The 11,412-nt window shown below is 37.1% G+C and overlaps 1 protein-coding gene across 1 annotated transcript; it reads left to right on the top strand.

Moving 5' to 3' along the window:
- Positions 1-1,060: 1,060 nt before the first annotated feature.
- Positions 1,061-11,412, top strand: LOC121374939 (WD repeat domain-containing protein 83-like). The gene is made up of 7 exons (XM_041502083.1): positions 1,061-1,215; positions 1,859-2,083; positions 4,229-4,341; positions 5,573-5,705; positions 7,048-7,156; positions 9,124-9,238; positions 9,732-11,412. Exons 1-7 carry the CDS (start codon positions 1,137-1,139, stop codon positions 9,873-9,875), a joined length of 918 nt encoding a protein of 305 aa, XP_041358017.1. The 5' UTR covers positions 1,061-1,136; the 3' UTR covers positions 9,876-11,412.

Below are 11,412 nucleotides of genomic sequence, written 5' to 3'. Positions count from 1 at the left end.
GCGCGCGCGCGCGCGCGTACACACACACACACACACACACACAGATATAGATATATGTATGTATGTATGTATGTATGTATGTATGTATGTGTATATATATATTATGAAATAACTATTATAATAAACATTAGTACACTGCGACCGCAAATACAGACACAGGGATTCTAACACAGAAAATGTATTTAATATGTACTTTTAGTCGCCAAAATACGGAAACATCTTATAATGGCTGCAAACTCGGGACAGTCTTTTTAAAGTCAGTAAAAAAATCGGTAATGTAACATGGTGACCGTCACAGTTTGTCGTATATATGTGTGTATTATGTATCTATATGTAAGTATGTGTGCCAGGCGCCTGTGCAGGAATTTACCCAGGGGATCTAGACTGTGAAGAGCCATGTTCCCCATAAAAATATATTGAAGAAAAAAAATTGCTTGAACAGGGAGGGTTTCGATACATGAATATATATAAATAATATTTCCATATACTTACTATTTGTGACACCCAATGGCCGATATGTATTTTTGTGCTGGGGTGTCGTTAAACATTCATTCATTCATTCATTCATTCATTCATTCCATCCTACTTGAGTACGAAAATGTACCTTTTTGTCGCACCGTACTAAATAAAGATATGTGTCCCCCACCCCATTAGAGACTGTGCTCCACCAGCTAGGCATGTGCCCCACTTCAGATATTCATTCGTTCATTCGTTCGTTCATTTATTCGTTCATTTATTCATTCATTCATATGCATTTGTATTATAATGTTCTTGTATGTTTGTTTCTACCGGGACAACTTCCTTCTTCTTCTGCGTCAAGCTATATAGTCTTTCACTTGACACGTTCCTACAACCACTGAAGGTTCAAGTATATATGACCTGTTGTCCTGTGCACTTCCTTTGAGTTTGTCGGGAAGTTTGTCCAAAACAGGCCCCCAACTAATACTAGAGCGCACGAAGGAAACCAATAATGACAAAAAATAGACTGTTTCTTTTACAACATATGAGACAACATATAAGCGTAATGCAAACGCTAGTCACTGCTATCAAGGGGAAATAATTCACTTTGATCCATTTCAGATTAACTTACTAAATTTTTTAATTTGTCATGCATTTATCGTTAAATAATAAAACAAATGAATGCAGATATTCCTGAAAAACTTGTTAGTACTATTGACTGCAAGCAAGGTGCTGTTCGAGCTGTCCGGTTTAATGGTATGCAGGAACAAAGGGGGAAAAAACAACAACTTTTCACTTTTTACTTTACCGACTGAGTCATTAAAATTCATCCTGGGTGGGAGCTGGTACTAAGCTATGAACCCAGTACCTACCAGCCTTATGTTCGATGGCTTAACCACTACACCACGAGGCCGATTTTTTACTATTTCACACTCATTACTAGGCCTATATGGATAGTTACTGGCCTCAGTGGTGTAGTAGTTATAAATGATTTATGCATATCTTGTGTTCCTACTCCTAGATGCATACATGTACTTGTATGTGGCTATTCAGAAATAACATGCCAAAAAATATAACGTACATATAGATGTATTATTAGTCCCTTACCGGTTTCCATCCTTCTGTCTCTACGTCTGTCCCACTTATAGTTTTCTGGCCCCTTTTTTCCGCAACTAAAATTAGTTGCACCCAGTAGGGGACATGTATTGCTTTAGCAGTACATCTACTGATCTAGAATGCTTGTTAGGGTCAAGCTTTACCTTATGTATGTGTTATGCTCTAGTTGTCTAAATAGGTATATAGGTGTTTTTTTTATAACTTGGAGAACTTATTGCTTGACCTGTGGGAGTAATGAATTATCAGTAATGCATGTTTATTTTGTCTTCATTTTTTAATCTAGCTGATGGGACTTATTGCTTGACCTGTGGGAGTAACAAGACTGTCAAACTGTGGAATCCCCACCGGGATCTGCTACTTAAGACCTACACCGGACATGGCTATGAGGTGCTGGACGCTCAGAGCTCATCGGACAACAGTCAGATTTGTTCTGGGAGTATGGACAAAACGGTCGTGCTCTTTGATGTCTCCACTGGGAAGTCTCTGAGAAAATACCGTGGCCACGCAGGTTTGTGATGTATTTTCATCCAGGGAGCTTTGTATTGGTCACCTGTTTATATCATAGTATATTGAGGCCAGTGGGTGATATAAAGTGTGGGGGAGGAGGCCCTAAATTTTGCTCCTTTTTCAAAAAACATTTATGTTGGAGAATTTGAGGAATCATTCGGGAATGTTTGTGGCCTTATGCCACCAGTCATTGTGGGGGCTCACCCCACCCATAAATGGATTTTCTGGAGCGGCCTGAAAGTAAATTCTTCCATGCATGTATCGGTCTACAGGCTGGTAGGTACTGGGTTCGGATCCCAGTCGAGGCATGGGATTTTTAATCCAGATACCGACTCCAAACCCTGAGTGAGTGATCAGCAAGGCTCAATGGGTAGGTGTAAACGACTTGCACCGACCAGTGATCCAAAACTGGTTCAACAAAGGCCATGGTTTGTGCTATCCTGCCTGTGGGAAGCGCAAATAAAAGATCCCTTGCTGCCTGTCGTAAAAGAGTAGCCTATGTGGGGACAGTGGGTTTCCTCTAAAAAAAACTGTCAGAATGACCATATGTCTGACATCCAATAGCCGATGATATGATAAAAAATCAATGTGCTCTAGTGGCATCGTTAAATAAAACAAACTTTACTTTTTTCCATGCATGTATGTGTGTGCGCATGCATGTGTGTGAGTGTCTTTACAAAATTATACTTCATTTGATAGAAGCATTTACTGATTTAAATGTAAGCTATTGTTGTGTTGCCATTTACTTGATCTGTGCCAAAGTTCAAGAAGTATATGTACATGTATTTTCTTGGCTTCATTCTTTTTTATCTTATTTAATGGGAGACAACTCTTCAGGCCCTAGTCATCACAGAAACTGGATAATTTTTGACGTTATACTATGTTAGATAGTTATACCTGTCTTATTTCATTAATGTATGTAAAAAAAACAAAAAAAACATGTTACTTGTACATGTATCTTTGCCAGGGATTGATCCAAAGTGGGGCTTGAGGGGGGTCAGCAGACCCATCAACCACCCCCAAATACGAGGTGGTATCAAAAAGTTCCGAGACTACTTCCATAGCATGCCAACAGATGACAGTACGGGGATGCGCGTGCTGTGGGGGTTAGCAGTAACCATCATCAGGCAGTCTACGGAGTGGCGTCATTCTGTGAACATCTTGTTTTGTGCTACAGGAGTTTTTGTGACCACGTGCACGGGCACATTTGCGATTTCATCATGGAATGCAAACTAGAGCAGAGAGCAAACATCAAATTCTGCGTCAAACTCAGTAAATCTGCAACTGAGACTTTTGACATGATTCGTCATGGGTATTGCAATGAAGCAGTGAGTCGTGTGAGGTGTTTCGAGTGGCTTTCTTCTGGGTGACCTTCCACGAGCTCAACACCCGCGTGCTCGTTGTTTTCTTCGACATTCGCGGGGTTGTTCACTGGGAATTCATCCCCAGGGGCCAGACCGTCAATGGCAAGTTCTGCAATGTTCTGAGGTGTCTGAGGGAGGACATTCAGTGGAAACGGTCTGAACTGTGGCGCGAGGGCAATTGGATGCTTCATGACGACAATGCACCCTCTCACTGAACTCTCGTAACACGTGAGTTTCTCGGCCGTAACAACATGGTGACCTTATCGCACCCACCCTAGTCGCCAGATTTGGCCCCTTGCGACTTTTCCTCTTCCCAAAGATGAAGTTGCAGCTGAAGGGTCACCGTTTTGACACTGTGGAGGAGATCCAGTGCAAATCGCAGAAGGTGCTTGACACGGTTGGAGAACAAGACTTCCAGAACGAGTTCCACAGTGGCAGCGGTGCTGGGAGTGCTGTATCGCTGCACAAGGGGACTATTTTGAAGCGGATGGTGCCTAAACTTGAATCAAGTGAATACTTTCTTGTATATAGGCCTAGTCTCGGAACATATTGATACCACCTCGTATATTAAATATTCTCTCCTTTTTTTCCCAACCACCCTCCATCCACCCACCCACCCCCAGAAAAAAAAAACCACAACATATTTCCTGGATCTGGCCCCGTTTGCTCTTGCTGTATTCTGTATTTTTCCAATAATAATGAACATAATCACAAACTGTTTTTACAGAATTACACAATCTTTGTTGAGATATTTTGTTTTGTAAATGTTAGTGTTTTTCCAGGAACTGTAAATTGTGTCAAGTTCAATGAAGAATCAACTCTGATACTGTCAGGTTCATTGGACAGCAGTGTTCGTGTATGGGATTGTCGCTCTAGGAAAATGGAACCAGTACAGGTATGCCATTTTAAGGCATTTATGGGTTGCACAAAAATAATTTCAGGTAACCAATTTCTATTTTTTTTAACCCAATATGTCGATGTAAATGATGTCCTAAATTTAATACACAATCGCTAAATATTACAAACGTTATTAAAAAACAAGATGATGACATTATTCATGCATGCAATCATTCTATAGTCCATCCCACAGGGAACTGCTTTTTTATACTGTGGAATTTACTACAAGTTATTTATTTCTGAGCCGATTGTTTTCTAAATTGCACACACAAATAGGTGGGGGTTTTGTTATTTACAAAACACTTTTTCTGTTTTTTCTTACCGCAAACCAAACTGAATTTATTTACAAAAACAACACATTTCTGCTGAAGGATGGGACGGACTATAAAATAATTTCAGTACAAACAGCCTCAATTGGGGGGAATTGTCACCATTCAAGGGAGAAAACTCAAAAGTCCATTTTCCTTTGAATCAACAAGCAATTTTAATGCAGTTGGTTTGTTGTGTTTAACGACACCACTAGAGCACATTTATTTATTAGTGGCTATTGGATGTCAGACATTTGGTAATTCAATTTTAATGCAGGATTTTAATTTTTATAAATTTAAATAGCCATTATTGACAACGAAACATTATGTAATGTCATCTCATGATATTTGACTAAAACTTGCCAAAACCTTTTTTGGTGTGGTTTAAACTTTACTTTATTATACGATTAACATTTAGATGTATTTAAAATAAATCCATGATGATCACCTTTCACATTTGTTTCCCTATGTGTTTTGGAGGTAGATATTGCTATGACATATGCTGTTTAGTGCTCCGAAGGAAGGAAGGAAGGAAGGAAGGAAATGTTTTATTTAAAGACGCACTCAACACATTATATTTACGGTTATATGTCATCGGACACATGGTTAAGGACCACACAAATATTGAGGGAAGAAACTCACTGTCTCCACTTCATGGACTACTCTTTTCGATTAGCAGCAAGGGATCTTTTATATGCACCATCCCATAGACAGGCTAGAACATACCATGACCTTTGATGTATGAGTCGTGGTGCTTTGGCTGGAGCAAGAAATGGCCCAGTGGGCCCACCAACAGGGATCGATCCAAAACCGACCGCGCATCAAGCGAGTGCTTTACCACTGGGCTACGTCCCATGCCCGTTTAGTCCTCCAAGTTATTTTGTGTGTAGTAACGGTGTTTATCACATGTGTGTGTTGTAGGTAATGGACGAAGCCAAAGACAGTGTGACCTCACTACAGGTGTCAGACCATGAAATACTTACTGGTTCTGCCGACTGTAGCATCAGGAGATACGATCTTAGAATCGGCAGAATGTTTACAGACTTCATAGGAAGTGAGTGAATGTTTTGGCAGCAGTTTTTACTGATAGTTAGAACATTTTCCTAAACTCAATAAGCCGTATGATTATTATAACTTTGGCGCTGTCAAAATATCAGGGTTGGGTATTGTCGGTAATTTTCATATTGTGATATGTTGTGTATTGCGATACGTATTGCATTGTATTGTTGAGTATGTGAATGTTAGAGAGAGAAAAAGGTATATTAAAGATATGGTCATTTAATAAATTATTAGTATTGTCGATGTCTGTATTGTTATGTTGGAACTGTTCAGAACATTTGTAAACCTAAGTAAAGGTAAAATAAAGGACCTAATTTGTTGTTTTATATAAAAAATTGCTAATTTATATGTTTAAAAAAATAATATAATAACATTATGCACCGAAAATGTTATTTACAAAATTTCCAATCAGAGTGACGGAAACTCCTGAGAATATTATGTAAATCGGTCCTCGAAAAGTGTACTGTAATATATAGTTATTTTACTTTTGTATTGCAATAAACTGGTAATATTGCCCACACCTACAAAATATAGTGCATGTTGTATGTAGTCTTCTGCCAGATCTGTAGTTTGTGCATGCTCAGATGCTGTGTGTTTTTGTCACAGTGAATTCAGTGCATTTCTTTTTTGACTGGTACCATACTCGCTAGACCCAGATCTAGAAACAGCTAAGATGTGTTTTGGGACTACTTCTTTGTCGATTTTATGAACTGACAGTGTTAGAAGTGTTCCGAACATCTAGTATTCAACAGATGGCACTCATGTTCATAAAATAAAAATAAAAATAATAATAATAATTAAATGGTGTAAGAAAGTTACAAAAAATGTTTCTAAAATCAATGGTCATCGGACTATTTTTGTACAATTCGTAGTCACCCTTAGCCAATAGGAGTGCCACAGGCGACTGTTAATTTTCAAGTATAGTAAATACCCAATAATGATTAAAAGTGCCACTGCACATCAATTTTACATTTCATTTCAACTTATTTTCGTACTTATATCCAATTAAGGTTCAAGCACGCTGTCCTGGGCACACACCTCAGCTACCTGGGCTGTCTGTCCAGGACAGTGGGTTAGTTGTTAGTTGGTTAGAGGTTAGTGAGAGAGAAGAGGGTGTAGTGGCCTTACACCTACCCATTGAGCCCTTAAGAACTCGCTCTGGGTGGGAGCCGGTACCGGGCTGCGAACCCTGTACCTACCAGCCTGTAGTCCGATGGCTTAACCACTGCGCCACCGAGGCCGGTTTTACAGCAACATTTTGTGGTTACACTGCTGATTGCCATTGCGAATTTCAAGGGGTGTATGTTATGTTATAAATCTATTTGTTTGGTTTGTAGGCTCAGTGACGAGTGTGACGTTTACCCGTGATGGCCAGTGTACACTGATCAGTACCCTTGACAACACACTGCGTCTGATGGACAAAGATACTGGAGAATTACTCAACGAGTTAGTTCACTCTGTGTTCATTACACCAGCATGTATTTGTAATGAGCAGATCATGTCATAAAATACCAATTGTTCAGGGTGTTGTCTGTTTTTTAGTTAAAAGCAAACTTACGTGTAATTATCATCTAATGTAAAGGGATTTTATAATTAGCAGCAGAATTCATAAAAAATGTAATTCAGTACATAAGCGTATGAGTGAGTGAGTATTTTTAACATGCCCATATACCACTAAGGTTTCAGGCATGTCTGTCGCAGGCCAAGTCTCTGGATAGCCAGTGGCTTGGTCAAGGACAGAATACTAAGGGACAATTTAGATTTTTAAACCAAAATTGGGACTAGGGACTTTAATAATATTTAAATTTAAAAGTGCAAGTCCAAAAATAAATAACAATATAACCCTAAATAATTGAAAAATTTAATATTTTAGAGCAGCCAGTTCAAAAAGATAAAATTAATAAAATATAAATTACAATTAAGAGAAATTTAAGCCCTGGAGGAAAGAAGAAGAGGTTAGGCCTGAGCCATACAGGTTTATTTATTGGGTAAAGGATAACTGCTCATATCTAAGCATATGAGACTGAGCAAAATCTCAAATTTGGGCAAAAATGATACAGATATTCGCACAAAATTAGTTGTAATCCATGTAAAAATGCATAGTGATTCGTTTGCAACCCAATATACATGTAGCTGTTTGGTAGTAATGCTAATATGAATAAATTTTCTTATCCAGATTTTGGCATTTTCATTTAATTCGGGCAAAAGTGAGCCTGCCCTCTTACAATAATGGGAGCCCATACACCTATAATTCAGTATAAGTACGTGTATGTAAACGTGGTAAAATAAGACTATAGGGTGGCTAAACATCTGTGTTTAGAAAATGCATGCATGTTTAAGGGTTACATATAAATACTTTTCATACATAAAGCCATATATTTTACATAGATGGGCTTTCTGCCAGAAAATAATTTGAGGATACCTAATAAAAACAAAACTGTTAATACAAACGCCTACTGGGTGGTTATGGATTTGAAATCTTATGAAATTGAAAACTGCATTTCATGTACTTTGACAAATTGTAAACAGCAATTCTTTTACTATAATCTTCAATTTTTTAAAATTAAAATGTATCCTTTAATTTGAAAGATTTTAGGGTATATAATTTTAACCTTTGTACTCTCTGGCAGAAACCCGGATAGATCTGTAGCGAAATTTCATTTCATACATCTTGTAATGATATTATATTAGCTACATTTGTTAATAATGTGATTCATGTCATGAGTTGCCAAATGGAACTTTTGTTGATGTTTGTGGACCTCAGTCTTCAACTTTGTAAAATCAATGCTAGCTGAAGATAATTTTTCTGACATAAGCAGTCACCTAAATTTTTAAATACAATTGTATGGTGATCAGTTTGCCACTCTCCTAAAACTTAACACACAAGTTTGGAGGGGAGCACAAGTGATGACTCCCTTTTTCTGCTGAAGACTTTAGACTTGGGTGTTTAATTTTACTTGTTATAGGGGGGAAAATGTAACACAGAATATATTATAGAAATGGATAACAATTTATCGCAAAACATCCTGTTAATGAAAATATCAATATTCAAGTAACGTTTGTTTATTAAGATGTAGAATGGGAAAAAAACCTACCAGCAATTTGATTTTATGTGGGATCGGAAATGTATCAACACTCATGAAAGTCTCAACATGTAAGATATACTACTGAGTCCTTCATATAAAGGTGGGGTTTGATTTAAAGTTCAAAGCAAGTGAACCTGTAGCTACAGTGGGTAAAATAGATGTTCGGGTTTAGAAAAAACCCACTTAACTATAGTTGTAGAAATCAGGTGGATAAAACCATTTTCATAATTGTCAGTAATAGGCTAAAAATATTAACCCTGTTCATAACTACTTACGACTGATTTGGGTTTTCTCTTTGACGTGTTAAATTTAGTCTTGTCTTTGCAGATACAAAGGACATAAAAACAAAGAGTACAAAATAGACAGCTGTCTTAACAGTAAAGATACACACATTGTGAGCGGTTCCGAAGATGGCTTTGTTTATATATGGGATTTGGTGGAGGTAAGAATCCACTATTCTATTATACATTCTTTGTGCTGATAGGGCAAGATTAACAACATGTAACAATGTTAATGTTTGAAAGATCTATGTGTCCTCAAAGGAAATCAACTATTATGATTTATTTCACTGATAGAGACACAGACAGACAACATCAGTGCAAATGGTTTGTCACAATGAAAGTGACAACATATCTTTTCTCAATGATTACATTATTATTGCAGACGGTCAAAAAAAAAGAAGTAAACTATTGAGCAATATTGTAAAGCATTGATCTGTAAATTATATTTGTTCATTTAATGCAATTTCTTTTTGAATATGTATAAATATAAGAATATTATTCCACCATTAATTTTGGTGAATAACCTTGTGGTAAATTTTTGAATTTACCACTTTATATTGCCAATCAAAATGTTTGATTTGCTATAGATATGCTACATTTGTTACAGATATGCTACAGATGTTTATTACCAACATTTTAATTTCTTATTTGTAGGGCAAGCTAGCAACAAAACTTGACCACAAGACAACCAGAGCCACACATACCCTGTCGTTTCATTCGTCAGAAACCTGCTTGCTGACGGCATCTGCTGACAAGATGTTTGTCTGGAAATCTAAACATTCAGAATCAAAGGACTAATCCATTAGAAACTGGACCTCATAATTCCATTCCATTCACTTACCACATAGACGAGATTTGCTGGGTACATAAAATCATGATGCCTAACGTGGGATATAGCTAATTGGTCAAGTGCTCACGTGAGATGTGATGGTTTGTAAGATTGATCCAGCTCGGCAGACCTATTGAGTTATTCTTCCAGGGACAGCCTGTGCTCCACAAGTGGTATTTCAAAGTCTCTGGTATGTGCTGTCCATTCAGTGGAATTGTGCATATGGAAGGGCCCTTGCTGCTGATAAGAACAAGTAGCCCTTTTTGCATAAATGAGTCCTTTCTATAAATCACAGAACTAAGTGTTATCATTGTGGGGCACCTGATAGCTGCTGATTACAATGTGCTGAGTATTAAACAAACATTCCTTTCCATAATACTGATTAAATAATAATAATAATTAAAAAAATATAAATATAAATTTTTAAAAAAACATATTAAAAAAACACCCAAATACACTTTTGTAAAATCTAACTGACTGTTGTTTGCATTTATTAGCATATTATCAATTTCAATCAAATTAGCCAGTTTACTTTTACATACAGCCACTAAAAGTTTAATTATGTTTGTCATGGTCAGACACTGTTGTGTTAACCATACCCTCAAAACATGTTAAGACCATAGAGAATAATACATGGCCGTTAGATACCATTTATCTCACAACACTTGTTTTGAAATGTATCTTAACGAGCGAAAGCAAGTTTGATACGTTTTTAAACGAGTTGTGAGATAAATGGTATCTAATGGACACAAATGTATTATTCTATTTCTTACATATCCTCAAAAACTAGGTTTTAAGCAAATTTTAACATCTTTTTCGACTAAAAGTTATTTACAGTTGTTGCACTTGTACAAGTTGGCTTACGCGTCAGACACATGAATGTCAGGTTAACTATACGTCACAGTCTAATCGATTTCCATTGTGTAGTTTTTGATTGGATGTATGGCATTGGTGACCTTGTCATTACCTAGGAGCAGCCAGTCGTATGTCTTGAAATTAACACACGTACGTGTGTAAACGACCATGTGTAACCAAATATAACGCATGGTGTTCTCACCAAAGGGTGTGTAACAAAAAATAGTTATTGTGGACAGTTGATAAATTAAACTGTACAGTTTCTCCGTGGTGAGTACCTCTTGATGTATTGCTGCTGGCTGGCTGTCAAAAAATACCCAGTAAGACACCAAGATACAGAATTCTGTACAAATGTCAAAGCATGAAATCACTGACTGATTTTTAGGTTACAAAAAAATAAATTCTGGTATGTTGTTGATTCAAGTAGTAATCTGAGCAGTGCTGTCGGCTATTAATGTTTTACACATTTTTAGCATCATCTTGTCAGTTATTTTACAAGGAAGATGTCGGTAAATAACATACAACATGAAATTTAAGAATGGGCAGACGTCACTTAAATATGGAAGATAAAGACATAGTCAACTCCTGTAATGTATATTTTATGTAATTATCATTTTCTAGACATGAGAAGACAATAAAAGATCTGTGTTA

Source organism: Gigantopelta aegis, chromosome 6 (assembly GCF_016097555.1).
Source record: "Gigantopelta aegis isolate Gae_Host chromosome 6, Gae_host_genome, whole genome shotgun sequence".
Taxonomy (NCBI): Eukaryota; Metazoa; Mollusca; class Gastropoda; order Neomphalida; family Peltospiridae; genus Gigantopelta; species Gigantopelta aegis.
The sequence above is the reverse complement of the archived record's forward strand: the minus strand, read 5'-3'. Positions and strand labels throughout refer to the sequence as shown.

Excerpts from the sequence above, each read along its gene's own strand:
- LOC121374939 (XM_041502083.1), top strand. The coding sequence starts at position 1,137 with ATGAATGCAGATATTCCTGAAAAACTTGTTAGTACTATTGACTGCAAG. Across the intron at positions 1,216-1,858 it reads TCGAGCTGTCCGGTTTAATG|CTGATGGGACTTATTGCTTG; the intron begins GTATGCAGGAAC and ends TTTTTAATCTAG. Across the intron at positions 2,084-4,228 it reads AAAATACCGTGGCCACGCAG|GAACTGTAAATTGTGTCAAG; the intron begins GTTTGTGATGTA and ends GTGTTTTTCCAG.